The 26,207-nt window shown below is 37.1% G+C and overlaps 1 protein-coding gene across 4 annotated transcripts in view; it reads left to right on the forward strand.

Annotated features, from left to right (window-relative positions):
* Window positions 1-26,207, forward strand: part of BANK1 (B cell scaffold protein with ankyrin repeats 1) — a 134,994-nt gene that overhangs the window by 23,130 nt on the left and 85,657 nt on the right. For all 4 annotated transcript variants that reach the window (XM_065634136.1, XM_065634135.1, XM_065634139.1 and 1 more), the window contains exons 4-7: window positions 11,333-11,481; window positions 12,646-12,784; window positions 14,769-14,911; window positions 21,726-21,846. In XM_065634136.1, coding sequence (XP_065490208.1) covers window positions 11,333-11,481; window positions 12,646-12,784; window positions 14,769-14,911; window positions 21,726-21,846 — 552 coding nt within the window. The remainder of the gene's footprint in view (window positions 1-11,332; window positions 11,482-12,645; window positions 12,785-14,768; window positions 14,912-21,725; window positions 21,847-26,207) is intronic.

The raw sequence follows: 26,207 nt of genomic DNA on the forward strand, positions 1-26,207 counted from the left end.
TAGAATTTTAGCTTCTTCAGTTAATTTCAAGACATGAGCGTCAGCCAGTGTGCTTTTAAATACTCCAGTCATTCCCATTTACCATGTGTTGGTTCACAAAGCCGAACAATCTTGGAGCATGTGGATTGGATTCCTTTCCAGATAAAACTAAAATGGAAAGCGCACTCAGGGAGCTTCAGACACTAAAAGGTGTGCGTTCTACAGGTCCAGACCAGAATTAGTTGGAAATATGCCCCTTTGAAATGTGTATAGTGTGGAAGGGAGTATTTAGTGCCAACCATTTCTCTCTATTAAATCTTCTCCTATTAGTCCATTCTCCTTTCCAATAGAGACTGTTTGTGACTCTTGGCATCTTGGGTGTACTGCTGTGATCTCAAGCAGAAAGCTCCTATAAAGCTGCCCTACAGACCTATTGGCAGGGTTCCTAAGGATGTCTCTTTTGGTGGATCAGTGAATTAAAGAAGTTTATTGGTATAAAGAGGGCTTTTTTGTTGTTACTTGTTCATCATCCAGGTGTTCGATAAGCTGGCATCACCGTTACTCTAATTCATTATCATGATGTCCAAAAAATGAGATAGTAAAGAGGGAACAGTCAGGTAAAATGAAGAATCTCAAGAAAACAAAAGACTGAGGAGATATTCCTCCAAGCTTCTCCCACTTTAAACCCTGACTCTGCTTATATTAATCCTTTTCTGCTTTTATATGGGACTCGAAGAGCAGCTTTAAGTCCAGGTTTCCCATCAGCTGAATGGTTGATGTTGTAATAAAGTGAACTGAGGATTTTCCAGCTAAGAAAGTCTTGCATTAAAAGAAAAGATTTCACTTGAAATCTTTGCTCAAGTTGCCTGGATCACAGTTCTCAGTCAGCTTTTGGCAGTCATCTTGATAGCACTGATTGTGCGTAGCCTCTGCTGGTTAATGATGTCTAGTTATTGCTAAGAGGACCAAACTGATTCTCAACTACTGTGATGAGTGAAAGGGCCAACTAGAAGAGAGGGATTCACAATTATTTTATCCTGTATGTTAGGTTAAGACTGATTACCAAACGAGTGTAAGGAAATAAATGATCAACTTTTTTTTCTGTGATGGTGCAACAGGGAGCAGTTATCTGATACCACTGCAGAACTTTTGAGGGAAAAGTAGCCCGAGAAGTGAAATTATTGCAGTTTCCAAGATTCAAAAGTCTTTACAAAGCCAAGAAAGATGGTAGCTGCCAATGAGCTGGTGTTTCTACACTGCAGAAAGTAGGTAAATCTTCAAGTAACCAGACAGGATTTGACTTTGAATGAATTATGGAAAAAATTTTTCCAGAGACACTCTCTTCTCTTTACTTCTTCCTAATAAGAAGGAAGTGAATGCAGTGCTAAATTGTGTGTATGACACAAACCAGAAGTATTAGGAGAAATTATAAACCAAGAAAGAAAGAATTTTTACTAGAACCCTATAAATTCACAAAAGAACAGCATTTTATAAAGTCTTAAGCGGAGACTGGCATGCCAAAAGCTGAGGTTTGTTTTGAGTATACAGATACTGTACAAAAAAAAAAAAAAAAAGGATGGGCTGAGAGAAGATGGAATTTAGACTTGAACTGGAATGAGAGTTGAACAGATCAGAAGTATAAAGCTTAATGAGAAATCTAAAGCAACAAGGGTGGAAAGAGCAGTGACTGGATGACAGGACATATTAAAACCAAACCCAAACAAACTATATCCAATAAAGCAAAGATAGATGGGGAATGAGCAAGAGCCAACAATCAATAAGAAGTGATTGACTAAAGTGAATTGTGCAAGGCCTTGAGGGAAAAGGTCAGATAGTACATTGGAAAATGGAAAAACAATATGATCACTGAAATCCTTTGTTGAAATATGAGCTACAGATGTGAAAGCAATTGATTAGCTAGTGAGTGATGGAAAAGATCCAGTTGTGGAATGCTAATCACCATGATACGAATGTATGAGGACTCATTCCTGTAGATGATAACTGAACAAATCAGCTCTTTGATCACTTACAAATGTTATGTGTTTATTTCTGGTTTCTATATAAGAAGAATAGACCGATTTTTTTATTTTTTTTTTTTTATTATTTTTTTTTTTTTTTTAATTACTGGTAACCTGTATTTTGAGAAATTCCCTGTGGTTCTTAAGGAAAGTTTTCTGCTCCCCAAAGAGTCATTATTTATAATTTGTACTGCAGTTGGAAAAGTGAAGCAATATTACTAGGAACTGACTATACAGCCTTGTAACCACACAGATAAAATGTGAATGCCTTATTGTGGAACTGGCATTCATTATTTTTACCTGCAAAATAGAGCAAACCTCAGATTTAGATACCCATTAGGTAATATTCAGCTTTAGAAAAGGCCATTCTCCTTCTGTGAAACAGCTTTGTCTTTTTTAACATTTGCCATTAAGGCTGGTATCCTAGCATTAATTTACTGAACCAATTAGGGATGGGCAAGTGGAGCACAAAAAGGTGATTTTAAAGTGAAATAACTGTCTGCCTATTAAAACAGCAGACATCTGTTGGTACTGCTCAAGGGTCTCATCAACTAACATATATGTGCATACTGTGTTTCCTGTATCCTTTACCTAACGAAACTGGAGAAAAGCCAGCACTTTATAAAAAAAGTGCATGGCATCCCTTTTGCAGATAAAGAGCTATTGGGGTACCTCTGCTATTCTTTCCTATAAAGCTATCTGAAATCTTGTTTTAGTAAAGTGTGCCTATTCAGGGATCTAGGTTTTAGATTAAATGACAGTGCCTTAAAAGGTAAAGACTTAAGATTACTTTCAAATCCATAACCCTAACAAAAGAAAAATAACCAGGAGTTAGAAAACAAGCATGGTTTTCAGATGTCTCTAAAAATATCACTCTTGCTGGTGTTCCTGAGAAAGCCATGTACCCTTTTAGCCCACTTTAAGGGTCAATAGATTTTCCCTATTTCAAACCAAAGGTGGGAGTAAATGGCAAAGCAGCCTGTCCCTCAGTGAGTCAGTCTTGCTGACAACTCACTTTTTTGTTTTCCTCTTCTTTAATAACAAATGTGCCTGGTGTGAGTCTTTCTGCTGACAGTAGCTGTGGCAGCGTGGCACAGGGAGACATGTGGTCTCTTAAATAGACAAGTTCCATGTAATTTAGAGCTGTACAGATCAAGAACAGCATCATAAATTTTGTCCAGGCATTGATAAGAGCCCTGTGCAGGTATTAGAGCTCTGCCGTCATACTCAGACTGATACGCTATTTGGCAAATGAGCTGCTGCAGTCCAAGCTAGCTTCTGTTACCAGATTGATTTAAGAGATGCTACAACGTGGAGTATAGTGTATTATGTCAGTAAACATTTGGATACTATTAATGATATGTATCCTGTACTTGGAGTGGGGTGAAGGCTGAGAATGCCATCTGTCAGTATCTGTCCCTCCAGCCTCTCCCAGCACAGTTGTTAAAGGTCTTTTCAGTTACGTTAAACTTCATTTCATAACCTTCCAGCCATGTCACTTTTGAACTTTGCTGACTGTAAAAAATATTCTTCCTCAAGAGATTAGCTTCAAACATAGTCAAGAGGGAAAAGTTTGGCTACTTACTAGTAGTTCCTTGAGGGTCATATCTGTAAAAACTCAAACTCTCTTCAGCCTGAAATCTGAGCTTTTGGCCTGCCTGCCAGGTGTGTTTCTACGAGGTACAACTTCATTCTAAATGCTCCCCTCTAGCTGCGTTCTTTTATATCTACGCAATTCAAAATGTAGCTATGTGCCACTTCTTTGTCCAAGCAGAGCATACAATTTGTACCAGGCCAGTTATAAGAGACTTGAATTGTGGTTTGGAGACAATAGAGACACCAGGCAGCTGCAGCTAGCCTCTCTGGAATAATAAGGAAGTTGCAGGACTGTTTTATCAGGCAAACAAGTTTTGGAGGTCTGCTCACAACCCTGGATGCCCCTGCTTCCAGTCTTTTTGTCTTCAGTGGTAATTTGAGTCAGCAGCAGGAGGATAACCTGTCTCTGTAACAGCGCATCTCAGATTTTATGCAATGTTTGGTGCTGTATAATCCTTCACTGAAAGAGGTGAGATATGTGTTTGCTAATACCAGAGAGAAATGGAACAAAAATGCCAAAGTGTTCTTGCTGTGGTAGAACTCTGGTAACTCTGAAGTGGATAGATAGACTCTAATCAAACATTGGGCTTTAATAACTGAGAACTGTTGCTGCATGCAGAGGGCCAGACTTCAGTTTGCTTCTCCCTGGGGAAGAGGCAGGATGAAAGTTTGCAGAATGTAGAAACTGGAAATAACAGGCTGGGACTCCATCAGCAGTCCACTCAGCACCTAAATGACCTCAGGCAGGTAGTTATTATTTCCAAACTAATCAGTGTGCCTAATAGTTGAGAAACTCTTTGGGACAGTCCTACCATGTGTTTAAGGCTCAGCAGAGTGGTCATGTTATTAGTGCTGCTACTGCAGCTGAAAATTATATAGTAAAAGATAAATTTAGTCCCCAAAAGCTTCTAATCTAAATGCATGCATCCTAACCAAAGCACTGATTGCTGAATTTAAGTCAAATCATGCTTCCCAGCCACAGACCAGGTAGGAACTAGTTAGTTGTCACAGCCATAGATCCTCCGAATATACAGTTAAAATCAGAAGAAAGTGTTATATATATATGTGTGTGTGTGTGTGTATATATATCTATAAAGAAATGCCTGCAGTCTCATGCAAATTATTACTTAAATATTATTGATAAATTCATGGTAAATTGTGAGGGTTTTGCAGTTTTGAGGTTATCTGAAGGCAGGATTTTTTATTTTTACTGTGAGATCCAATATGGCTATACATAATAAGACTTCTGTATTGTGTTTAGATGCTTTTATGGTGACTCCACTAGGCTACAGTTATATCAGATTGGTAAATTGTTGTGTACAAAAACATACCTGTGAGGATGCACCTTCGTAGTCAAATCAGTCTTTGCCTACGCATATATAGTAACACATAAAACAATAGGTGTGGGGGTGTTCCAGGGATTGCTGTGTTATAGGAGAGAAATAGATGTGAATGAATATTACAATACCATCTGTTGCTAAAATGACAGAAACACCAACTCCAAATATTCAGAAAAGAAAACTACTGATCTTTATAGATTTAAAAGAACTGTCAATTTGATGCTTATTTGCAAGAAAAGTTGTTCACCATCAATGAAGTAATAGAAACATTTTGGAGACATGGGCAAAATAGGCCAACTCACAGAAAGCTACTGGTTTTGACAGAACAACTCAGCCATGCAGGAGAAACTGGAACTGAGAATGCTTTGGAGAAAAACAAAGATAACTGTCAATGTAGCTGCAAAAGATAGATGATTCAGCATAGAGAGAAACATTATAGCTTCTTCAATAAGGAATATGTTTCCCTTGTTCTGGAATTTATGCATGATAGAAAACAAAGGAAAGAAATTAAATTTAAGTTGGATGTTTATATGTTTGAGTATGTATTTAATTTTCTGTGATTTTTTAGAAACCTTTCCATTCCTAAGCCCTGTCTCGCCATCATTAAAAAAACAACCAAACAAACCTTTTCAGCAGAACAGAAAAGGGGATTTGCTTTGAAATCAGATCTTAGAAAGGGCTTATGGGAAAAATGAATAAATCCCATGTTCATGCTGAGTAAAACAGGCTCATTGACTGAAGACCAGTGTGGTGGACGTTTTCTGCCTCCATGTTTCTCACAGCCTTTCTCAGGTCATTTATAGAGCAACTTATGCAGTTAGAGGCTGCCTTTCAATCTCATTCTGCTGCACTCTCTGCTGAGTTAATACAGCATGTACAAATACCTATACTTTAAGAGGAGTAACTCATAAATGTCTATGTTAAACTTATGGTGGAAGGAAGGAAAGAAGAATATGATGTGCCTGAATCTTTCTTCCTCATTTTTCCACAGTACAGAAGGTTACTTTGTGGGTGCTTATTGGTTGTTTTGGGGTTTTTGGTTGTTGTTGTGGTCGTTTGGTTTGTTTGGTTTTATGTATGGCTCAACTTTCATCCACATTTCCGCAGACCACTCGCACATGTGTTTGAATTTAAGCTTTTGAATTGCAAGGAAGTCGCTTATACACAAGCACCCTTTCAATTTTACCTTGTAGAACCCAGTGGGACCACCTCTGCCTTTACCTCACGTTGTGCTGAGGAGTGATCCTGCCTTATTACATGGGATGACTCCTGCACTTAAACGATAGGCGGAATTTAACCTAAGTGCTCTTCCCTTTAAACCTCTTTATTTTAATCTTTGACACTGGAACACCCTGTCTTTTCTTTCATAGTAAGTTGGCCACATGTACTTAATAAGCTTTCCATTCCTTGTCATCTGCCTAACCCGATTTGCCCATATTTATCATCCTCTTATATGTTGTGTGATCTAGGGGTAAATGAGGACCTTTATTGTAATGCAGTTTCTGTTCTTCAGCTAGCATTGCTTTAGCAAGACTCGAGGAAGAACTGAAATTTGTAAAGCTAGCAGGCATTTTGCTTTGTTAAAACCAACTAAATTTTGGCTGTGAAATTCATTCCATGGCTGGCCTTAGAAAACACATAAATTTTTCATAAGTTTATGTTTTCTGCTATTTTTAATACCCCAAATCTGTCACATACGTTGTTGGCTCAAAATATGTAGCAAGTACCAAGTAATCAAACACAGGCAATTTATAATCCTCATGTAGACTGCAATAGGGATAGCTAAAGAGTTTATTTGAAAAGTTAGAATTTGGAGGGAGAGGGAGGTTGGATGTGGCATGAAAATTGTTCAGAAGCTATGGTGAGGAATTAATTGTTGAATCCACAAGAGACTAGAGAGGCTTAATTAAAATTTCTCAGTTTATGCAAAGGAATGCAATTTCCAAGTCATTTTATGAATTCAGTTTAAAATGTTAAATCAAAAGCAATAATGCATTCCAAAAGATTTTTGTGTAAAATATACCAAATTGATGTATTGAAGTTATATGAAATAAGAGAGAACATTAAAGTAAAATTGAAAACATCAGCACTGTGCCCAATTAAGATAATAATTGTTACAGTAAATGTGTGTAATATTTTATTATTTAAATATGAACTTAAATTTAAGATCAGTCCTTTCAATGTGACCATCAGTGGCACATATTTGACAAAAGTAAGGCAACAAAAGTAACCTGATGGAAATGGAGCATTAGCCTCTACAATAGACAATAATTCCTGGTAGGACTGCCCTGAATACTCAAGGGAAGATTATAATAGATTTTCTTTTCTTTTTAGCTTCTAGCTCATACTGCTATCTAAGCATCATTAGATATACTTAATAATGTCTTATACTTCTATCCTACAAGAAAGGGTCTGGTTTTATTCATCCATTATTTTAATTGTTACTGCTACATTTTAAGAACCTCATGGATAGGGCACCATTATATAAAATATTTGAAGAACACATTCACCAAGAAACAAATACCCTTTAATAAATCCCGTCTGTTAGATATTCCAGCATTATAATGATGTTCCTTTCATTTATTTAATTTTGTTTTAAGGTAATCTTCACTTACAGTTGAAAATTCTTGTTAAATGATTATTTTTCTGAAAGCCTGAGCAATTGGTGGAGCTCCCTAGCCATTGCTTTCAGGTTAAAAGCAAGACTATAAAGAGGATTCACAGTGAAGATGTCAAAAATGTAAGTGTTCAGAAGACCTGTACATCAGGGAACACCTTCTGCCTACATTTAATTAATATTGTCTAGACATTGCTCCATTTGTGTTACTGGTATATTACTGCTGTAGTATTAAACCCTTATGAGCTACATTGGTTTAGTTAATGCCTCCGAACCAAGGCTTGCTTAATCTCTGGTATATTGCTTGTTCGGCATTTACAAGTTACACTTCATGTGGTGGTTTCATATTCCACATTTTAGGACAGATATTGTGCAACTGCCGGTAGGAATCTGAGTGCTGGAGATGGTGGCTCTGGAGTTTGGTTATTCACTATATAGTAGTGATAATATAGATCCCTGTTATTTTTGTACTGCTGTACATGGCTTTCATTGATTGTCAGGTAGAGCTCACATTTAGTGAAAGAGGTCTTGCTTGATGATTTTTAGCTAATAAATTGCTAACCACTTTCATAGTCAGCAGGGGAATCCCTCACTTTCTTACATCAAAGATGTGGATATTGAAGAGCCACAGTTCTTAATAATTTATCTAAGGTCTGGGGCTGTGCAATCCCAATACTGACAGAGTTGGAATCCTGATACTGTAGTTATATGTCGCTAGGCATAATAAAAATATTAAAGTACAATAAATGTGGGAGGAAAACATTATCCTAGTTTAAATCAACTTGTTAGCACTAGCATTGACCTTCTCAGTAGATTAATTATTGTGGACATTAAGGGGTGGAAGTGACTACTGTCATCTTCAATAAGTAGAATGCAGACTGTAGAATTAAAGCTGTCATGAACTTTACATAGGTCAGAATGTATCCACACGATCCTTGGAGAATGGTCACTGATGGAAAGCTGACATCTGAGAACCCAGTGCCTACCGGGTTTGTTATTCGCTCCTTTGATTTTTGTCCATCGTATAGTGGAATGTTTCTTGTCTTTGCAGGATTCTTTTGCCTAAAGTGACAGGAAAATAAAAATCAGAAGCACACACCTCATACGAGTTGTCTTCTGGAGTAAATTCTGTGTGTTTAAGTATAAGATTTATGAGTGACGTAAAATATGAGCACATTCCCAAAGTACATGCTGTGGGCATACAGTATCTTGTTTTCCTCAGCAAGGGCTCAGGCCTTCCTTTTTCTGAAGGGTGGTGCTAAGTAAAGTCTGGTCTTCACGGTGATAATCAGAGAAATTAATGTGCTTTTTGAGCTGGGTTAGTTAAACTACATGGAACTGGGGGTGGATTCTCATTCAGAATCAAAATAGCCTTTGTTCAGTGTGGTCTATTTAACTTTCAAAATAAATTAAAGCAAATGGAATTGAAAGTACTTCAATTCAGTAAAGTATGTCTACACATAGGTTTAGTGTATTTTACCAATCTACACTTAAATTCAGAATTAGTTTGCCTTAAAGGCATGAGAATATAAGCAGGAGGAGGCTGGGGAGATTTAATAGATGGTGATGAACACTGAACTCGCCCACCTTAGAAGTTCAAAGAACCTTTAGATTCCTCAACAAAACATGGACAAATGAGGCTTTTTTTTCCTTTCTTCTTGAGATCTCTCTAACAATCAAAGCACATCTCCAGGAAAAAAAAAAATCTATATTAGACATAGCATACCCCAGTTTCTCTACTACATTCTCTGGCATAACTCCACTTAGCAGGCACATTTATTACAGAAGTAGTTTACTAAAATCTGTGCCTTCTTAAGCAAGGCAAGTTTGGTAAGGAAAGGGAACATTCTGTATCAGACAAACTGGTACATATGGGGGAAATAAAGGCAAGCCAGAAGTGGGAAACTAGTTGTAAATTACCAATACTGATGCTGAATGGAAAAAGTTCTGTGCCTCTTAGGAGCATTATGTGGTTTGTGTACCTCGTCACTTGGGCGTTTTTGGAAAAAACCCAAAATGGCTCTGGTAGTTGTTTGGGCAAAGCCAAATTGCTCCTGTTCTGTATTCTGCCCATCACTAATTTATACTGATATTCTACATCCACTTAAGAGGAAAAGATGTGCCTGAAAAGTTATTTGTGTCTTGAAGGTAATTGACTGTGAGTGTTCCATAATTTACAGTAACACAAGACACTGTTGATGCCTCTCTGGATATTTTCTCACCAGACAGTCAAGATTTTTTAACTCTGAGCTGCTTGGAATGATGTCATTAATCTAACTAGGTGACTGCAATATGCTTGGTAATCTTGAATGATGAAGAGCTGCTGCAGTCCTTTGAGATGGGTAGCAACAGTGTTTTGTACAGGGTAACAAAGTGTCTGGAAAGGAGTAGTAATGATACAGCTGAGAAGTAGCAGGTGTGAAGAATACCTTCTCTAAAACACAGGCTTAGTCAGAGCTCTGCAGATGCATTTGTCAGTTCTTTTATATTTCCTCATTAAAATTATGTGATTTGGTAAAGGATTCACTATGGCTCTTGGGCCTTTACTGGTACAGCAAAGCAGAAAAGAAACTGGTTGTAAGCTATCTGTATGAATGGTGTAGCATTTCCAAATCTGGAATATTTTACACAAATGTCATAGTTTAAACCCAGCTGGCAGCTAAGCACCACACTGCCACTCGTTCACTCCCCCCGGTGGGATGGGGAGGAGACTTAGAAGAGTAGAAGTGAGAAAACTTGTGGGTTGAGATAAAGACAGTTTAATAACTAAAGAAAAAGCTGTGCAGACAAAGCAAAAACAAGGGCTTCATTCACTACATCCCATTGACAGGCAGGTGTTCAGCCATCTCCAGGAAAGCCAGGCTCCATCACATGTAACAGTTACTTGGGAAGACAAATGCCATCACTCCAAATGTTCCTCTCTTCCTCCTGCTTCCCTCAGCTTTATATGCTGAGCATGACATCCTATGGTGTGGAATATCCCTTTGGTGTGTTGGGATCAGCTGTCCTGGCCGTGCCCCCTCCCAACTTCTTGTGCACCCCCAGCAGGTGGGTGGTGTGAGAAGCAGAAAAGGCCTTGACTCTGTGTAAACTCTGCTCAGCAATAGCAAAAACATTCCTGTGTTATCAGCACTGTTTTCAGCACAAATCTGACATGCAGCCCCATAGTAGCTACTGTAAAGAAAATTAACTCTATCCCAGCCAAAACCAGCACAACAAAAAATGTATGCCTTCAGTCTATCATTTTGTCCATGAAAGAAGGCAAAGTCTACGGAGTCTGTGAGGAACATCTCTATCTACCCTCATAGTTACCTGGTCACAGGTATCACTGCCTTCACATAAATCCTTCCTGTAGACAGGTGGGCTGATGTTGTAAACGTGTAGCATGTCCTTGTTTACATATAGGGAGAGCAAGAGTGGTAAAAATTCCAGTTTAACCCAGTGTATGAGAGTTCGTTCTTCTGAGAACTGGCTGATCTCTGTGACCTCATTGGTCATGAGGACTTTGGTCTAAAGGCCTTCTCCCTTTTGATTTTAGTATAAGCAGAACCTGTTCAGATAAATAAAGGCTGCAGGATCAGAGCTTCAGAGGCAAGCTCTTACCAAAGAGGGGAACCTCATCACATTGACATGAAAAGGAATTTTGCCAGGCTTTCATGTGGTGACCTTAATATGACTCCAAATGCCATATGAGTCTCTAATATGTTGGAAACCACTTCATTGCGATGTTTTATTGATCCGGGATTATTAATAATGTCTTCATTCCACATTATTTGTTTCAGATCACCAGAGTAGCTCTGACATTACCTTGTCAGATGTCAGGGGAGCATCAGAAAAAATAGACCTCAGTGTTAAAACAGAGATACTTTCTGAAGCATTAGAAACTAATGAACAGTCGATATTGGTGCTTCCAGGAAGAATACCCTGTGAGGTAAGGTTTTTGGATGCTAAAATCTTTGGGATAACAGTCAATGTTCTTCTCCTCTTCCTGCTGCAATCTTATTCATACTATAACAGTTTGGAAAACAAATAGGAGGTAAAGGGCCAAAATGAGAGTGCATCAAGACTGCAATGGGATTTATTTTGCCTTTGCATCACATCCACATTGCAGCCAAAAGATTTGCAAATAAAATAGTTTTAAGATGCATTCTGAGGGATTTTATATCTATTAGAATAATTTTGCAGCTTGGGTAGAGATATCACTGTCATGTAGACCTTGTAGTTTAGAGGGACTGTGTAGCCAGGCACTTCCTAAGAGAGATGGAGTGGTTCTTGGCAAGAATCCATGATAGGTATATGGGTACACGCATATGTGCCATACCACGAGTTGCACAAGTGCTTGTGTGAGCATATGCCTTGTCTGATTTTAAAATACATCAGAAATATTTATATATTCATACCTGCATGCATATCTGATGGATACAAATGTTCACTTGTGTTTGTTTTTAATCAGAGTTGCTGTAAGAAAATGTGTGAAAACGTACACAGAGGAAGTACAATATCTAGCACTGCATTCCCTTATATAAGTGAGTGGCCACAGTCAGATATGGAGGTTGCGATGTACATGGAATGTCCCATATTTTGTTTGCTATCTGTCTTCAAAGATGACCTATACCCATCATTTCATTGCTGAGATCAGTACAGTTCTAAGGGAGTAACATTCCCTCTGGTTCAGAAGGCAGTAGAAGGGTGTTGTCTCACATTACCTGCTGCTTCTGTCTTAACTCTCAGTTCACTGGAAGAGTTTAAGTGAGTCTAAAATATTTTAGGTTTTCTTATTAGGATGAATGTCATTCTTTTAAACTACAAAGTAGAATCGTCTCAGAAAATGTAACAATTCACCTACACATGCATTTAAAATACTGTTTTAAATATTGTTAGGTAAACTGAACTTAAAATACTACATCGATTTTTCACTGATGTCTGTAGAATACTAAAGGGTAACACTGAGGTAGCATCATGTTTTGGTGTTGTTATTTTTTTGTATGAAGCTGTTGGTAAAGGAACTTTCCTTCCAACTCATGTTTTCATTTACATTTTACACTTTCAGTATAATTTTCTGAAGGACTAATGGGAACATATTTTAATTTTATAGAACCCCGGTGAAATATTCATTTTGTTGAAAGATGAAATAGATGATGAAACTTTAGAAATCGAATTCATAGCAGATAATCAACGAATTAGGACACAGCCAGCCTCTTGGAATAAGAAGGTCAAGTACATGAAAGCTTTAGGTAAGACAAACATTTTTTAAGTTAACAGAGCATTTTGGACTCCCTTCACTTTTTCTGATACATAGTTTCACTTCCCACTGTTTTGTAGGTATTTCCTGTACATGGGTTTTGCACGCAGAACATTTATTAGTAATGCAGGGAAACAAGGCCTCGTGATTTATGGGAAACTAGGTTCTAATAGATTGGTTTTGTGTGGTTAAATGGCAGGTGGCAGTCTTAAAATGTCATTGATTAGTCATAGATTAACATTCTTCAAAATCACTCCCATAAAATGCAAAGCTAATATTGTCTTCTTTTAACACTGTTACTAAAATGTTTCATTTTATATTTAATGCAGTAAAATTGGTTTTACTCCTCTCTATAATTCTTACTGACACAAGAAATAATTTCTTTACTTTGCTCATGTCCATGTCATTTCTCTGTATCACTGAGCTCTGCTGGTTTGTAATGATTTTTTCAACTGCTCCATCCATAACTAGTTGCCAACAGTTTCTCTTAGTTTCTGTGTGGATTTAAGGGCCACACCTCTCCCCACTCACTTAATGTGAGTTAAGAATTAAAAAATTTTTCACCTAAGTATTCAGAGTGTAGCTTGCTACTCCACTGTATACTGTGAATTCGAAGGAACTTACATATGTTATTCTAAAACCATTGCAATACAGCTTCAGAGAGGAAGAAGAAGAGGGAAAAAAAATATAGGCTACAGTTTTCAGTGGTGGCTTCTCGGAGCTATGTTTAGGTAAAGCTGTGGCCTGATTTTCATCCTGAACACATATGGCTTGAGAGTTCTTTATCACTGCCATGGTGCAGGGAGTTTGTCTTCAGAGACCCAATTGGCAAGTACGTGATCAACAGGAAGCTCAACTGGATTTCAGAGAAGGAAAGCTGAAATCCTCATTTACAGGTCTTTAAAGATTCTTCCAGAATTATTCTTTGAAAACATTGTTGATTGCAGGAAGGTTTCTGTAGTGGATGAAGAAGAAAAATATGAACAGTAGATGAAATATGAAAAATTTGGCAAAAACCTGCAGCCCAAGTTTAATTTCGTTTCTTATATCATTTGCATTCAATGCATCTCTCTGTTTCAGTTCTCTCTGTTTCAAAATCTAGAAAAGCTGAAAGTTTGCGAGGACTCCTTTTTAATAAGGATCCAGCTCTCCTGATGTTATGAGGAAAATGTTTATTTGTTTTTCTTTTTTTAAAAAAGGCATTTGAGCAGTTTCCATTTAAGTTATTTAAGGTAATGTTCTATTCATTTTGTTTCTTTGGCCCTATAACTCTTCTTTATTTTCAGGGTTGCCCATTTTTATTGCTCTTTTGTGTGCAGAGTTGGAATTTTAAGAAAACCGTGCTACTGCTGGTATGGTACAGCAGGATGCCTGGCACAATGAATAGTAATGAATTATAAAATGTGCTCATAAAGAAAGCTCATGCTGCATACCCAGAGCAAGTCATACTTACGTAACAGACTGTACAAATGCCTCTTTGCTTTTACTAGGTAAACAACTGCAATTGAAGTAATTATACTGCAATTTCGGCAGCCTAGTTCAAATCTGATTTGAAGAACCTTGCCTGCAATTAAGAAAAATGTTACAAAAGATGAATAGCAATTCCACTATTTGTAATAAATGAACTTTTCCTTAATTCATAGGCATAAGGGAGCTGATTATAGGTCATCAGTCTATCAAAGGGAAATTGGAAATTTGAAGTGTACTGTTTTCATCTCCTTCTAACGTGAAGTAATACAATAGCTTTGTTTTATTCAGATTTACAGATATGAATTTTCTTTTGTCAGCTTTTTAATGTTAGACTGAAAGACCTGGATAAAAAACTGACTACATTGAATCATCTGTGAAATGCAAGTCCAGTTCATCGACTCTATGCATTTTCTGTGATATTTTCCTGTTCTTTTACTCATTCCCTGAGACCTCTGTCTGGAATTGTAAAATATTTTCAGCTACTGTTCTGATTTGTGTTTTATAAGATTTTCCTGCTGGCCCTGTGTATGTAAATGTCTACTGTGGAGGAGTCATTAAGAGCACAGTGCAGATCGAGTACTATACTGCACTAGAGGAGATTGAGCACATTTTTAAGAAAGTGGCTGACCCAATAGCTTTCACTTGTCAGGTAAGTTGACTTCTCCATTTTTAATAAAAAAGATGGAATATAAGTGCCAATATGAGCTAAAAGATAATACACTGTGCCATAAAGATTTCTTTTGATTATACAGTAATGAGTAATGGCTCAATAATAGGCTCAGGATTACAGAGGCCTGTCTTTGAGATGTCTAGGTGTAAGCAAGTCATACAAGTGAAAACAAGTTTTCTCTCTTTTTTTGTTTTTGTTTAGAGAGTGATATGAGCATTCTTTGTGCTGTATACGCCAAACAACACCCTGCATTACAGAGGATGAAAATAACAAACACTAGCAATGTCCCTCTTCATTGAAAGTGTTCTTTTTAGTGTGTACTAAAGCCAATACAAGCAAGTAATCTTAAATGACATTGTATTAGGAGGATTATTATTCCTTCATCAGCAAACTGGATTTTTCTGGCATAGCTTGTATGGAAGTCAGTAGGTTGCTATTCATATAGAGTCCACTTACAGCTACTGAATTATCATTCATGTGGTTTGCTGGCTGCCATGCAGCTTCTTTCCATATATTTAGAAGAATTCAGGTTTTGAGCTGGATTTTAAATCAGCACAGCAGGCTGTAGTGCTCTGCAGCGTGTCCTTTGCCAATGGCACATAAAAAATGGTAGCCCAAGTAGACTCGTCATGATGTCTATATTGTAATTGCAAAGCCAGAACAAAAATAATAGTCTGTGTTTCCAGTGCAGACAGTCTCAATTTCCTGTGACAAATCTACCCTATCTACCAGCTAAGGCATTACACTCATAACGAAAGGATTAATAAAAAATGATATATTGCATTATTAGTGTTCTATTAAGCATGGGGGTAGATTCCTTCCAAGTAGAAGTTACTTCTGTTCTAGTAAAACAGGCTGTTGCACAAGAAAAATAGTGCAACTCTTAATTGCAAGTGCATTCTTAAAATCTCTATAGTATCCATCATTCTTTAACCTGTATTTTGAAGGACATTGAAGTAAGTTTCTAACAGGTTTCATTCTGAAATTTTATGCACAAGGAGTGTGTCATAATGATTAAAAAAATTATAATTAACATAGTAATGTAGTTACCTACAACACACCTGGTATTTCCTCTGGAGAATTATGTGTGTTATTCAGGAATTTCACCCTTCATTTAACCAGCATGTCTAATATTTTGGTTATGACTATCAGGTATGTTTAAGAATTTGCTCACCTTTAATCATCTGGATAATAAGCAAGGGTTTAAATGAGGAGACACTGTTGCCTGCTCTTAATTTTATTATTATGGCAAGTGAAAAATTAATGCTGAGAATATTTTTATAATTGGATAAGTTTTACAATCCACACAATATCATGGCTGCTCTGTGGGGAAGTAAACTAATAGTAATTCTTTTGCAAGTGTACATACACACTGGAAGATGTATCATCATATTTAATGGTACCTGCTGAGCCACAGAGTGAGGTGCACTAACTCGATAGGTAGCTAAGCTGTTTCCACAAACTTTTTTAATACTTTAAGCTCTCACGCAAACCTGATTTAATGGCAATAAGATACATTGTAAAGATGCAATTTACAGAACATGATTTAACTTACTTTTAAAAATATGTTCACACAAGGAAAAACAAAACCAACTTGATACTAATTAGAATTCCCATCAAGTAGCAGGAGTAGTAGTAACTTTTATTTAACCAGGATAATTAAAACCTTTGAGACTAGCAGCTTATTTGTAAAAGTATCCTGGGGCAACAGTGGTTTATCTATGCAAAGTAACAATCGAACACAATGGAAAACAAAATTAAAATAAAATAGAAAAGCTTACAGCAATTATTGATCAAAGCGGTATCTTTCTGTGGTTCAAAGAAAAGTTCAAGATTTTGACAAATGCTAGCAATCTGAGAAGTATCTCCTTATTAAAATTCTGTGATGAAAGCAAATTGCTAGTAATGCACACCAAAGACAAAATGCTTTGCTAAAATGCTTTCATTGTATTGTATGTTGTGTTGTCAACCCTTCCAGCTACTTTGAGATGGTATCATCATTGAGATTATTGTCCCCTTCTCCATTTTGTGCCCCAGTAAAGCCAGACAGATAAACAAAACCCAACAAATAGGCTTACAGCTATCCATTCCTTTTACGGATGGTCAGGTCAGTTCATATATCTTAGTGGGAGACCAACAAAGTATAGTACTGCTGCACTTGTGAATTCCTCTTTTTAGAGAGGAATTAAAGATTAACACTAGCCATATTGTAGATGAAAGATTTTTACAAACCATGCCACATCCGATAGAGTGTAATTTTGTATGTTCCAGATTTGTCTGAATGTAAAAAGCATTTACCAACTTTAGCAAGACATTTTAAACAACCAAACAAGTATTTTAAAAGTAAGGAAATAAATAGATTAAAAAATGTAAGAAGTTTCTTTGCATAAATTTCAAGAGAAAAAAATGAAAATTTGCAGTATAGTAGGAAGAGGTAGAATCATAATAATGAATCATAATGCTGAACGAACTTGCTATCAGAATATATGAGGGTAGGCATTTGCTAAAGGCCGTAATTTTTTTTGTTCTCTCAATTGCATGTAATTCTGCATTGCAGAAACTGATAGAGAATTTGTGTTCTTACAGTAACCCAGTGTACAGACTGATTTTAAGTTCTTAAAATTCATAATTGAACATTCATATTTTGTCTTTTACTTTTCATGAACTTCTCATTTCAACATTCTGCAGGATTACACGCTGTATTGAGTTTTGTCTCAGACTTTCTACGAAATGCAACTGTTGATTTAGTTATTTAGTGCTGAGGTTTCCTGGTACAGATTTCTTAGGAATTTAAAAAAAAAAAAAAATAAGAAACTAAGGTCATATCCTTATTACAGAAGTTGATAGGTTCATGTTAGTTTGAGTGACTTAGAGTGTCTGGAAAGATTCAGGAAATCTTTATGACGAACTTTGGCTGAATAATAGTCTTATGATTCTGAGAAACTTAGTATCTTAAAGGATGGTTTTATCATAGTCACCAAACAGGATTCCAGTTACAGTATATATTGAAAAAGAAAAATGAAAATAAACTTCAGCAGCTGTTATTTTTAAATGTTTCTTTCTTTCCTCTAAGCATGAAACCTCTCCATATTCTATCACTCACTAAAATTCTCAGAAATGCCTAGGTGATTTTTAAGCCTTCCCCATTCTCTTTGGCAGAAGTAATCTAGATATTGAAGTGCGTACAAAGTAGTGTCTGATACATAAGAACTACTGAAGAAGTTCATCTTTATGTAAATGTAACCTTGTTAGTACTGCTAAAGCCAGAGAGAAACATGTTAATTTACTGGCTGTGTATCCTGCATTTTAGTGGCACGCATTTTGGGGGCTTTGTTAGCAGTTATTAAATGGTCATCACGTTCACGGAAGTAGCAAGATATGTGCTTGGTCTTTTCCATTTTCAAGGATGTTTTTGGAAGCCTGGGTGTGATGGTTAGTGCTTGGGCCTTCGCTGTTGTTCACAGCTGTGTCCTGTTGCTCTGAAAAGTGGGTGGGGGAATGGAGATATTGCCTACACCCGGGAAGGTGGTACTGAGTGAAGATAACCTGCTGGTGATGAGCTTTAGGGCAGCTACGAGCACCTGCAGATGGACCAACATTGAAGGGTGGAGCAGAGAGCAGCTGGCTGTGCTTTGGAGAGCATCGCAAGAATTGCTGACAAACTCACTGGCTTAATTCTGAGTGGCTCCTGGAAAGAAGAACTTGCCTGCAAGGAGACAGGGAGAAACTAGTGCTTTTACTTCTTTTCTGTTGGGCTTTAAATCTTTATTCAGATGAAGTGTGGGCTTTCTCAAACTGACTGGTCCAGTGTTCCCTTGCAGTGCCTTTAAATACAGTTCTACTTCTGTTGGCTTTGGTGAAGATTCAGCGTGAACTTTAGGTGCGTAGCGTTGGTGGGATTTCTTGGGAAGACTTCACGGGCCTGTAGAGATTTACGTAGGGTAAAGCAAAACCTGTAAATGAAGCGTACTTAGAGTCTCTGAAAGCTCTGGAGCAGGAATGGGCAGTAAAGGAAAAATCTCTAAGCTTAATTCCTTCTTGGGGGAGGTGACCATTATGTTGGTATGGTGCTGCAGGGTGGTCCTACTGCTATTTCTGTTTCACTGTTATTTCTGCTATTATTTTCATATAGGTACTGGAACAGACCCTCCTATATGTAAGAGAAAAAACACTAGCATAGACTTTTTAAAATAACTCAACTAAGTTTTCCCACTGTGTCTTTGTTGTAGAGTAGCAGAATAAAACTACTCGTTCTGGTTTAGTTAATGAGATAGCTTGTTAAATCATTGCTTGAGACTTCAGATTTTAGATCCCTGGAGTAAGAGGAAACAAAATGAGGTGGAAACCTTGAACCAAATTGCACCAATAACTCTGTATGAGAAGTATATTGTGCCTGGCTTGGAAATCATAGAAATGGATAGGCTTGTTGTCAGAAGGCAGGCCTGATAAAGCATAAGAAATTTAGCTTTAATTTAGTCTGTTCCCATTGGGAGATCAGACAGTCTAACTTCTGTCTCAGAAGCTTGTAAAAATGAGATAGCCTGATGTGGTTAAGCTGAGTGATTGTTTATGGCCTTGAAAATTTTGCTGCAAGTTCCCAAAGTTGTGTGCTCTTCTCATTTCAATAACTTGCTCCATCTCAGGCTGTTAAACATCATTTTCTCCTGTGTAAGTTTGGTTATCTCAGTGTAAAGTAAGAGCTATATGCTCTTTAAGGTACTTCTCCCCTAGATTTCTGCCTGAGTAAAAGGGAGAAGAAAGGATTCCTACCTCAGCTCCCATTAAAAAACAGAGGAGCTTTATAGGCAAGATTACCTTGAGTGCTTGCTGAAAAGAGGCTGGGGGGGTTTATTTGGCTTTGATATACAGGGCAGTCTGAAATGGATTCTCTCTAAAATCACTTCTCAGGCATTTCAGGACAGGTAATGAGGCAGGTGGTGTTGGGGTGGTTTTTGTGGCTTTTTTTGTTTGTGTTTGTTTTGTTTTCATGTTATTTTTATCAGAGAGGGCTAGATAGGTAGCAAGATGTGTAGAGGGTAACCCTGCCTTTTTAAATGGATATTTAAAATGTTACTTCAGATTTAGTTTGTCTAGAAGCCCACCTATATATTTATTTTCTATACAGTGGAATTTCTGCTACACAGTTGCTTTAGTGAATACCAGTGGTTTTGAGCTTCTTTCTTTGTGGCACAGTTTCTGCATATATGCTCATCTGAGCTAGTTCCCATGTTATTACTTTTGTCCTGCTCTAGATTGGGCTGTGTTAAGGTAGTACCAATGATGATACCATATCTAAGAAGACTTCAAAAGAGAGAGGAGTGTCATTTCCTAGCTGAATTTTAATATTATTACTCTAATGATTTTTAAATATGATGTGGTTATTCATGTTAATAGAGGGTTTTTTAATAGATATTTGGGAGGTTTTTGCATATCCTTTCTCAATTGAAACTGTAAGTCTGGTATTCAGGTTAGAGCTTTATTCTAGAACAAGCCTTAAAGATTATTTTTTTCTAGGAGTACTTTCAATGCTTATTGTTTTGGTTATTATGAACTAAATTAAGTAGTCAATTATTGAATAACAGAGAGAATGTGATAGTACAGAAAGGGTGAATCATGGAAAGAAATAGGTTACAAGTTACTAAATATAACTTTTTTTAATATATCATAATCAATACTATTAATTACGGGAAAAATAAAAAAAAAAATAATACTTTATAACTGGTAGCTCCCTAAGTGCACTAATTTGTCTTCAAATTCTGGGTCATTCCTGTAAGACTCAGGTGAAAATTATATCCTGCCTTGTGTATTTAACATTTTCTGATCACATCACACTTATTTTGTTATTCTACTTCCAACAGCCTCGGGAATTAAACTTCATATTATATCAGCAGACCCCTCTGTCCTTTTCAGTGTGGCAGTCACAGAGTTCCTTTTTAAGTTTATGTGCTTTGTGTGTCTACAGATGTTCCCTGTTAGTCATCCCAGAGTTGTCTTACCCAGAAACAGTTCAGCTGTGGGAAGGCAAACTCGAATGCAGGGCTGCTGCCCTCTGAGCAGAGCAAAGCAGCTTGGTGTAAAATATCTTTTCTCTTCAAGTCTCTGTACTTGAGCTTCTCTTGTCTCACCAAGCAAAGAAACGATTAATTACGGCTACCTTGAGGGTCGTTAGTAATAGATCTTGGCCTTCTGTCCAGAAAGAGGTAAACAAAAAAACACCTCATGGCAGTCATTGAGGATTTCCCTTGTCTGAAGACTATGTATTTAAAATAGTAGAAAGCTAATCTAATGGTTGCTATCAGTTTCTCAGCCTGTCAGCAATATTAGGCCTTGGCTGATGGAACTGAAGCCATTTCCTACCTAGCAAAGTACGCAATCTTACTCTGAAGGGTTTGGGTAACAGAAAGCTACTGTAAATTCATCCTGAATTACTGCCATAGTAAGACCTTGGATTTATTGGCACCTCACATCTGTTAGAACAGTTCTTGGTTATTAAACTGCATTGTTATAGCTAAATTGAAAGCAAATAAACACAAATAGTTTTGTTCTTACCCTCTGTCTAGAAGCTCTTTGTCATGGCTGAACTTCATAATACCTGTTTCTCTTCAATTCCATCATGTTATAATGATCCTTAAGTATTAGAATATCACTTCTGTAGCTTTAAGAAGCTATGCTGCTCTTACCAAGAGTGAGTTTGTAATAATACTGTTTTTAAATAATTTGATTCACCAGCACTCTGAGGATAAAGTTAAAAAATACATATGCAACAAACACACTGGTTTTTTCTTTTAAACAGGCTTTTAAATTTTCTTCTGTAGAGAAGATGGACAATGTTCTGACTTCGTTATTGAAAAGCAAATTATCTACTTACCAATTCAGTCCATTTGAAAGTGAAGAAGAGCACCATCAACAAGCTAGTGAGTCACTTTTTGTATGCATTGATTTTTATTACTGATGCTATGGTTATTACTTATAAGTGTTAACAAGACCATCTTTAAATATTTAAAGCCACTAGTGAAATGCAGAAATCCACAATAAACAAAATAGAAACAGGAAAAATGGGGGAAATAATTCTGTAAATCATTACTTCGTGACTCAGTACTATGTATTTATATTTGTCTGGATGTTTGATCAGCTTTGGATCAACTGCAAATTGACAGCTTTACGGCTGAGCAAATTTATACTTACGGTGAAAATGAGCAATAAAAGGCATGAGGAGATGCTGGTACACTATATATTTTTTTACTAATTGTTCTTCTGCAATACGACCTCATTTTCTCAAACTTTGGTGACATAAAAAGAAAATCAGAAAGGTTTCTCTATCTGAAGAGAATGGATGGCTTTTGGACTTAGAACAACATGAAACTTCTCCGTTCATTTTAGCACTTATGCACTTATATAGTTTCCATTACTCCTGGCCAAAAGTGGTGTGGTTTTTTGGTTTGTGGTTTTTTAATTTTTTTTTAGAGACATCCTATAGAGTTAAAATAGGATTTATCTCTGAAATAGGCACAGTATATGCACAATTCAATAGTTTATCAACAAATGCTACTGTTACTACCAGATGGAGGGTCCTGGTTGAATTCATTAACCACTAAGGATTCAGATTGGTCTGCAGTAAACCAAGAGTGTGATTGTTTAGTTTGTGTTTTGAAAGGATCATTACAATGTTATTCTAGATGTGTGTTAGACCTCAGCTTTTCTAAGAAACTTTTCGGGAAAAATAAAAGCCAAGAAAATGTGTTTCCCTTCTGAAATACTTAAGAGAGAAGTATTTGAGTTGTTGGCTGACTCCTGTTTTGTGTACCTGGGCTATGGTTTAGAGACAAAATAAGCTCACTGCATTCAAGTACAACATGACATTTCTTATAGTCAAATATAACAAGTTTTGGAGGTGGCTCTACTGTGATCACAATTGTGCTTCCTTTCCTTTTCATAAGGTTTCTTTGATTACAAAATTCACCCCGCTGTACTAGATAACCATTGTTCCAATTGTATTCTGAAAATGAGTTTAAATATGAGTCTAGGTTAGTGGAAGCAAACAAGTAGGATGTTAAGTGACACACCTGTCCTTGACATTTTCCTGTACTACAGAATGGGGGTGTATAGAACATATTAGACACTCATTCCCAATGTGAATTGTTAGTTCTGATGAATAAAAGATTTTCTGCTTCTCTAATAACCAGTTAGATCTAGGCACATTTTTTTAGACATTGAGAATAACGCTTACCAACCCGCAGTCTCTCCCCAAAATACCTTTGTGGTTCAAAAGCAAGTTGACTTCTTGTGAGCTTGAGCCAAGTAGTGACCTTATTAAAATGAACTGGTTTGATATATGGCGCAACAAGAAAGTACGAAGTTAAATGCCTAGGTTCTTCAAGAAAGAAAGATGTGATTACAGAGCTTGAAGCACTCAGAATGTGGGAGGCCTAGGCTCCGATCCCCCATGCCTGAAAGGTATGTAAACCCGTGTCTTTGACGCTTTCCAATCGGGCATTAGACATGTCAGGTCTAATAGAGGTACATCATCTCCTCGTTGAGCCATTTTTATAGCATTTTATTCCAAGCGCCTTTTTTTTTTTTTTTTTTCCTCTCCCAAAGAGAAAATGTCAAAGAATTAAATCTAATTAAACACGCTTCGGAAGGATATGAAGCTATTGGATGAAAAGCTCTATAGCACTGAGGTGTATTATTCTTGTATCTCTGAACAGGCAGATGATTCAGCTCTAATTTCATAATTCTGTATGTGATGCCTTTCCCCAGTGGTGAAAATAGGCTAGTTTATCGCAGAAATCCAGGGGCAACACATACACTTTTTTTGAGACATACTTGGTTGAAACAGAGGCATGTCAATAACTCAAATACAAATACTTGTGTTTAAGTGACTACCTGTATATGATTCTATAGGATTCGTGCCCACTTCCAAACTTCACTTTGAAAGGCTTCAAAGCCTATTGAACTCGAGAGCCTCTGTTTAGACTTGGGATCAAATGTTTAGTTCATAAAGCTTTGAATGTGTAATATTCCTCCAAAAGCTAGAGTGAGGATTTTTATGCATCTAGCGTCTAATGGACTGTACTTAATCTTCTGGCTTTCCAGTCTGGGTGTAACAGCTCTAGCTTAATAATAATACCTCTACCCAAAGGCAGGTGTGCTCCTTGGAGTTGATTCCTGTCCAAGAGGTGACATTTTACTTGAGGAACACCTGGTTCATTTTACACTATGAAAAAAAGATACTGCTTTTAGTCACCTAACACTCCTAGTAACATAACAAGTCCTATCTTGATTTTTCAAATTCTTTCTTTCAAGCTGAAACATCTCTAATAAAAGAAGAAATAAGAGTCTGGGTTTTCAACTGCTAGGAAAAAAAAATGGAAGAAAAGGTAGACTGAGAGAGAAAAAACAGATAGGGCTTAAAGTATTTCTTTGGTTTAATTGATACTAACACTGTAGAAGTCTTTTTAAGTGTCTATTTAAATTGCTGAAAAAAATAAGTTATGTCCTGCATCAATAATTTGGGAAGTAAAAAAAGGATGTCTTACAAGATTTGCAGAAATATCACTGTAGGCTGTTCCGTTTGCTTACTGCAATTTTATGAAAAATTCTTGCAAGCTAAGGCAGTGCCACAATACTGTAATATTAGATTTTTATGCTCTATTTTATATCTGAGGTGTTCCAGAATGCTCTTCAGAGAAGGTATTATGACAGGACAAAACATACAAAATAGCACTTCCCTCTTAAGCTTGTGTATGTCAACTAGAACTTTAATTAAAAGCAAGCACTGGCCTCAAAGTTAGTTGAAAGTTGAAGAAGTTACCTTAATGTACTTAAAACCTGCCATGTGGGCACTTTCTCTTTAACCTTTCCTTCCTGCATGTGATCACCAGCTAACTAGTTCTTAGTGTAGTTGCCAAATGGTGACAGCTGTTCTCTGTTAACATTTTCATTAAATGACTGCTACTGAGTAAAAGAAAAAGGTAGCTTCTATTATAGCAACTCTAATAACCACTACTTTTGTTCAGTTCTGTATATTTAGCTGAAATGTATCAGTTGTTCCAGTTTCACAGCTGATAAAAGCTCCAGCAATTTTCCCCAGTTCAGTGTGACGAACTCGCAAGTTCAAGAATGGTATTTTCTGCCTGAAGCATGTGTGCTTTCAAATAATTACAGCATCTTCCTACTGTGTATAATACAAAACTCCTGTTAAATACAGTATGGTAGAAATTTTTTTTACAGTAGAACATCTAATTTGTCTTAAGCGCTTACTGAATTTTGTGAATTGGCAATTAAGTGAACAATTATAATTTTAAAAACATATGCAAATGGATCTTGCAGTGGGTTATTCTTACGTGGTTATTTTGACAATGATACTCTTAGTTATCATTGACTTTTGCTGTAGAATCCGTTGGAAAGAGAGAACTTCACCTTTGTCAGGTGACTTGGGAGGGATTTAGACAGTGGTGTGCCTCTTCTCAGAATGAAGGCAAAAAGAAAGACTAGTAGGCTTCAGTTGTCTCTTTTGAGGTAATTAACCTTACTATATTTTTTTCATTAAATATGTATTTAGAGGAGCAATTTCTGAGAGGTCAAGTCCAACAACATCTTTTTCCCCCCTCACTGCGTGGGTGGCAAAGCTGTTAGCTTGGGGCAAAGAATGACTCCTGGTACCACGGCTGCATACAGAATGGGCTTGGAAGTGTTGCTGAGGCTGCCGAAGGAGCAGCAGCCATTTCAACTGTTGATTTAGCATTTACCAACAGACCGATTGTACCAGGGTGGCCTCAAGCAGTTCAGTAGTTCAGAGTTTTCTATCAGCAAGACTTGAAAAGTTTGACACATGAAGGCTGCATCCTACCTTCTGTAAGTGCAGGGGGCTGCCAGTTGTGTTGCCTGGAAAGGCTTTGCAAGTGAGTGTTAAAACCTGCCTTGAATTGGTGGAGCTCAGTATAGTTGTCTGATGGTCCTCACAATAACTCTTTGCCTTGTGTCACAACTTGATGGCACTAAGCTTCTGTTTCATGGGCAGAAGAAATTAAATCTGTCAGTTTGATCCACTCGGAGCCTTTGTGTGTGTCTGCTCTAAAGCGTAACTGATCCTGCATAATGCTGAAACAAGATGTGGGAGTCCTCTCTTTCTGAGTAAGGCTGGTGGTGCCATAGCAATTGAAGGTGGCAAGAGGTTAGTGCCTGTGGATTATTATTGCTTATTTTCCGTATTTTGTCAACATACCACTGTATATTGATACCTGGAAAAGATGTAGTTATGAGGCATTTAGTG

This window comes from Caloenas nicobarica, chromosome 4 (assembly GCF_036013445.1).
Source record: "Caloenas nicobarica isolate bCalNic1 chromosome 4, bCalNic1.hap1, whole genome shotgun sequence".
NCBI lineage: Eukaryota > Metazoa > Chordata > Aves > Columbiformes > Columbidae > Caloenas > Caloenas nicobarica.